Source organism: Athene cunicularia (assembly GCF_003259725.1).
Source record: "Athene cunicularia isolate RWA chromosome 3 unlocalized genomic scaffold, athCun1 chr3_part1, whole genome shotgun sequence".
Taxonomy (NCBI): domain Eukaryota; kingdom Metazoa; phylum Chordata; class Aves; order Strigiformes; family Strigidae; genus Athene; species Athene cunicularia.
The window spans coordinates 92,758,942-92,765,480 of NW_020799097.1; the positions used below are offsets into that span (position 1 = coordinate 92,758,942).

Consider the following 6,539-nt stretch of genomic DNA (forward strand, 5'->3'; position numbering starts at 1 on the left):
CCCCCCCCCCCCCCATTTTACTCTATGAAGTGGCTACGAAAGAGTCACACAAACAACATGATAATATTTTGGCCTCGGTTTTAGTGAAACGGTGGTAAAGACCAGAAAACAGCGATTACAAATCCACTAATTTAAATTAAGTGGAAAATCAGGGACTTGATTAAGGAGAAGAATAGAAATTCCTTTAAGTCAGATATGGTAAAAGTATGTTGAACTTGTATTCCAAATAAGAAAAACACTAGGGGAAAGGTTTTCTGTCCCAACTGGATAAATAACTGTCCCAGAAAGCATGTGAGGCATAAATAGTGAGCCTTCAGGGAATGAAATGGAAAAGGACTAATCACCAACTGAAGTTGAGTGCAAAAGTCAAAAGCGTAAAAATGAAAACAAATGGAAAATATTATTTGGTGATTAAATAGAGAGTGAAGGAAAAACAGGACATTGGAATGGGATAACGGAATAAATAGTATCTTTTCAGCATTGCTCCAAAACTACAAATGAATTTTGTCCCTTATCAGTAGGGATCGGGATGCTGCAGGTGATACTAGAGGCAAAAGTGACTAACAGGAGAGAAGTGTGAGAGGGAAATAACTGCAGCCAAGAGGGAAGCAGAACCCACAGAGTTCAATTAATTTAGACTGAGAGACAGGGATTTGGGAGGTAAGAGTAGGTAATTTCAGTCCCAGAATTCTGAACAAATTGAGATGTTTAACTGAAGGTCCAGGATCAGTGTTTGTTCTTTTGTTTAGTTTTTTATGGAAACAGATGCAAGAGAGTACAGTATTCTTGCAAACATGCAAATGTAATAGTTAACTGTGTTATTTAGCTCTTAGCTGGGTTGTGAATTAACTGGGTAGTGGACATTGAGACATTGCAGTTAGCTGTGTGCAAAGCCACTTTGTGTCTGCTGGTGTTCAGTCACTGGTATATGGAGTTGGGTGAATGAGAATATATTGCTTTTGGGTCAAAGTCTGATCAGCAAAGGGTTTAGGTGTCCTTCAACACGAAGTCTGAGCTGTAAACTCTGAACCAGTGGCACAGTGAAGAGACACCCAGCTAGGTTTGCAGGACTAGTCTGAATATGATACGACCTGCACAGAGGAGCCAATGGGCCATCTCAGCCTCAAAATGCTTCTGGCATAAAACCATAGTCTGAATTTCTGAAAGGGAAGAAGGAATCCTGGGCCATCTGCAGAATGGTCACTTGCACAGCAAAAGAAGAACAAAGGTAATGGAAAGGACTCACAATTATCTTTATTATACAGCTGTCCTTGAAGAAGTGCTAAGAGTGCTTCTGTGTTGTGCTCCACAATATATTGCCTTCAAGAATGGCATGTTAACTTAGTGGCACCCAGCTCAGATTTAGCACTCTAAATTTACTGGTCCTTCTGCAAAACAAAAGCTACATCATTAATTTGAGCATCAAAATTATCCAGATTTTCTTCTTGAGTGAATTATATGGTATGTTGACTGCAGAAGACTGAAGATCAGTGGAAGAATTATAAGATGGGGGTGAGAATCTAGTTAAAGGTGATCTATTCTAGTTTGTTAAGAAAAAGGGTATTCTTGGGCTGTAAGGAAATTATTAGTAGACTTTTGTGAGGAGGCAGATCTTGTGTAATATTTTAATTAATGATTGTGTGACAAAAAAGGGAGTGTATATTCATTAAACTGATGATGTGGCTGAGAGTCATATGTGCTTAAGAGGATCAAGATATCTAGGAGAAGATGAATGATCATGAGCATTAGAGGAATAGATATGGATAACCATTACACATGGTGTAAGTTGCAAAATCAGGCAGGCATTAGGACTGAGGACTAATGCAGCACATTCTGCTACAATCTGGAATCTTTCTGGTTGTGGATGTCCAGAGGACAACTGCCAATGAAAAAAGGCAGCAGTGGTTCTTCAATGAATTGGGAACGTCTCCTACAAAGGAAAGAAAGCATTCACGCTGTTGTACAGGGTCCTGGTGAGACCTCCAGCATACCTACTGTGTGTGTTTATGGTCAGTTCTTTTTATTTGAAGTTTTTGAATACAAGGTCTACTAGAATGATAAGGCTGATGGAGGAGATATTGCTGTAAGAGAACAGACCAGTAGGACTTGGTTTATTTAGCAAAGGCTAAATGTGAGAGGCTATATGCGTGTGATAAATACACTATGGGGTACTGATGTGGAAGTAAAAGAATCTTCTAAGATATAAGAAAAAACAGAAATAATTTAATGTTAATAAATCCACACTGGGAAGCAGAAGAAAATTAAACACATTAGGTGAAGAGACAGAGGCACGGACTCTCTGTACAGTGTGAACAGACAGACCAAGATAACACGCACCTCCTAAAGCTCCTGCTGGAATACCTGGCCATGCCCGGTCTTCACAGATCAAAACCAATCCTTCTGGTAGTGCAAAAGCATGTTGTGGGGAGCTCATGTTACTCTAAAGACCTCTGTTGCAATATGCGGTATCATTCTGATACCATTTTTCAGCTGAATTTACCCAAAGTGAATATTTGGATAAGTCAACAATGGAGATTTTCCCTGTTGGGTTTGATCCAAATTTACCATTGCTATCCTCATAAGCTCTGTTCCTCTGAACATCACACAACTCTGGTTATTTGGCATGGAGCCGAGAAGGTCCAGTTCTTGTGGAGGTAACATGGTTACATTCAACTTTTCTATAATCAATGCTGCTTGAATTGCCTCTGGGAGATTAGGGTACTGATGCCTTATGGTTGTCCACTTTCCACAGAGACCTCTCCATGTCCTATTGCAGATATTGATAATCTGGGTTTCATTGATAGTCAAGATAGTCTCGTCCTTTACCCACCCTGTAAATTGTGTAGGATGAAACGTTGGGATGCCTATGAGGCAGGTATGAAATGGATTGTCAGGTGTAGACACAGATAAGCATAAAGAATCCTGACCCATTTGATTGTCTAAAGTTACCCGTGTGTTCTGTCTCAGCAGCGATCGATGCAGTTGATGTAGTTTCATTCCAGTCGTAATTCTCGGAACAAGGATGATCATGACAGTGCAGAAGGCACAGTCGAGTCTTCTTCCAGTGCTGCTTTCACCCATTTGGCTGGTATCCACGTGGGTTCTGACCCTGTAATGACACAAACATAACCTCTTCCCCACATTATTAACTGATAAGGACTTTCCCATGATTCTTCTCTATTTTTGATTAAAACTTTGACAGAGTCTGTTGATTCGACCAAACCTGTTGACATAGACTGTGTATGTTTTACTATAGGTGGAATAAGATCATCACCTGCAAGATGCAAAAAATTAATTACATACTGTAACTTTGCTAGTCTATTTACTGGAGTTTGTCCAATTCCCCCAGTTTTGTTTTTGTAAATAATTTTTGATCATGTGATGGGTACGCTCAATGATTGCTTGTCCTGTGGGAGAATAAGGAATACCTGTAATATGTTGAACACCCCATTGTCTGAGAAATTTTTCAGTGGAGTGGGACACATATGCTGGACTATTTTTGGTCTTTATTTTTTGTGGAACACCTAGAGTAGCAAAAGCATGGCAAAAATGAGTTTGTACATGTCTCGTCGACTCACCACTTAATGCAGTCATACAAACAGCCATTGAAAACGTATCAATAGATACGTGAACATATTTTAGTTTACCAGATTCAGAAATATGAGTGACATCAGTTTGCCACAACTGAAAACAACCCTTTAGGGTTAACTGCCACAGCAGTTGCTTTTGAAATTTTTTGACAGTCAGGACAAGACTGAACAATAGCTTTAGCTTCAGATGGTGGAATACTGAATTGTTTTTTAAGAACTTTGGATGATTGGTGAAAAAATTCATGTGAAATACGTGCCTGTTGCCATGTATTTGGCACTGGTGAGAGGAAAACTGGCCAAGTAAGAATGCTGGCACAGGCATTGCCTTCTGCACAAAACCCAGGCAAGTTTGTATGACTTCTATGATGGCAAATATAATATACTTTTACTCTGACAATAAATGCCATAATTGCTTCAGTAGAGTAAACAATTGCTGATTATCAAGGTATTTCAAATCACTTCTCTCAACTCTTTGAACTAGGCCTGCAACATATACACAGTAACAATGTTCACTGGATTGTCATGCCATAGTTCAAAGACCATTACTACTGCTTTTAATTCTACAATTTGTGGTGAAGCTTGAACAATAGAAACTTTAGATTTCCACTGTCCTTGCTCTAACCATGTGAGAGCAGCTTTTCCAGTGCGACCAATACTGTCAGTAAAGACAGTAGGTCCTTGTATGGGTGCGGGACTTAGTTTTGGCTTTAATTCTAAACTGTGTTGACCAACAAATGTCAGCATTCTGCTGCTAGGATGATGTATTTGTAATTTCCCAGTAAAACCTGATAATGCAATTTGTAAATGCAGATTGTTCTGTAGAGACCATTGCAAGTAGTTCTCTTGCACTGGTATGACAATAATTTCTGGTTCAATTCTATTCAGCTCTGTAATGCGATTACGACCTTTTATAATTAACTGTGCAAACATTTCTGGCCTTGTGGTAACCATTTTAGAAGGCTGATGTGACAGAAAAATTTACTTTATAATTTTGAGCTTATTATTTTCAGGATCATAGTCAATCCATTGAGATATCAATCCCAAGGGCTGATAACTGTTATTGATAAGAATAAGGTGCAAAGGACATTGATATATTATTCTGTGTGCTTGTTGATGGCTTATTAATTGACTTATTTTTTCAATGGCCTGAGTCACAAGTGGCATTAATTGCCATGGGGTATTGAGATCTATGTCCCCTTGCAACAAATCAAATAATGGATGTAATGTCTGATTGTCAATACCAATTAATGTTCAAATCCAGTTAACGTTCCCTAACAATTTTTGCAGATCATTTGAAGTCTTAATGTCTGTGTTTATAATAACTTGTTGAGGTTCAGTTGTGTGATCTAATATTTTCCATCCTAAATACTTCCATGGCACTGAAGTCTGTACCTTTTCAGGAGCCACTTGTAAGTGAGAATCCTGCAATGTTAGAAAAAGAACATTTTTTACTTTATCCCTAATGTGCTGACCAGATATTAAGATATCATCCATATAATGATACACCAAAAATTGAGGATACTTATTCCTAAAAGATCATAATGCTGCACTTATAAATTGCTGGCAAATCATCAGAGAATTTTTCATTCCTTGAGGTAAAACTGTCCACAGATACCTGTCCATAGGTTCCTGCTTCTTAAGTGAGGGTACAGAAAAAGCAAATTTACCTGAATCTTCAGGATGAATAGGAATGGTGAAAAAGCAGTCTTTCAAGTCAATTATTAAAATCTCCCAATCTTTCAGAATCATTGAAGGAGACGGTAGACCTGGTTGCAGTGCACCCATGTCTACTATAGCCTCATTGATCTTTCATAAATCATGGAGTAACCTATATTTTCCTGATTTCTTTCGCATAACAAACACAGAAGTATTCCAAGGACTAGTTGATCTTTTGATATAACCAGCGTCCAATTGCTCTTTTCCTAAATTTTGTAAAATTGTGACCTTTTCAGTGGTTAATGGCTACTGATCTACCCAAACTGGTTTCTCTGTTTTCCACTGAAGTTTGAGTACAGGTTGCTGATCAGTAGCCATCATTGAAAAGGCTGAGTAGTAACAATGCACTTCATTTGTTGTAACAAATCTCTTCCTATTAAATTGATTGGAATATATATTACATAAGGTTTTGTCATACATTTCAAACCATTGGGCATGTAAAACAATAATATTTTACTAGTTTTAGTGGCTGTATTTCCACCAATTCCCATAAGTGAACCCAGGGCATCAACAAGAGGCCAGGACTTTAGCCATTGTTTCTCAGAAATCACTGTTACATCTGCTTCTGTGTCAATTAACAGTTCTATCTGCTTTGACACCTCTCCCCTAGAATCATCATAACCATTAATTTAGGTTTGGAACTGTGAATTTCTAAAGACCACATAATTTGCTGATCTTGTCCTGTAGAGCCAAATCCACTGTGACCTCTGATTTTTGAACTTGTTACTGGTGCTTGTTTTTTGAATGGTACTAATTGTGCAATCCGAGACCCTTTTGGTAAAAAACTGGAGGACTTGGAGTCAAGACCATTACTTGAATTACTCCTTCATGATCTATGTCAATTACTCCAGGCATAACAAATATGTCTTGTGTTGTTATACTTGATCTGCCCAATAAAAGAGCACTAAGTCCAAATCCTAAGGGTCCATGTGCATTAGTAAGTATCTTGTGAACTCTGGAGACTATTATGGTTGTATCTTCTGTCATTGTTACATCCACTCTGGCACTGCCGCTAGTTCTTGCTGCAAGCTATTGCAGACATCCTGCTGATTGGTTGTCAGAAGGACTTGTGTCTGTGCGTGGTCCTGCCTCGTGCTCTTCTTTCAGTTTCTCTGATTCTGCATAGGCAAAGGATGTCCCTCACGATCGAAACGAGATTGACATTGTTTAACAAAATGTTTTCCTTTTCGACATCGTGGACAAATTCCTGGAGGTTTAGTTTGAGGAGGTTGA

The 6,539-nt window shown here is 38.6% G+C and overlaps 1 protein-coding gene across 1 annotated transcript in view; it reads right to left on the minus strand.

The window, feature by feature from the left end:
- Positions 1-4,541, minus strand: part of KIF6 (kinesin family member 6) — a 175,774-nt gene extending 171,233 nt beyond the window's left edge. Inside the window, exons 1-2 of the mRNA XM_026844613.1 lie at positions 4,087-4,541; positions 2,566-3,109 (exon numbers count right to left, since the gene is read on the minus strand). Of these exons, the coding sequence (XP_026700414.1) occupies positions 2,566-3,109; positions 4,087-4,541 (999 nt within the window). The remainder of the gene's footprint in view (positions 1-2,565; positions 3,110-4,086) is intronic.
- Positions 4,542-6,539: the final 1,998 nt, after the last annotated feature.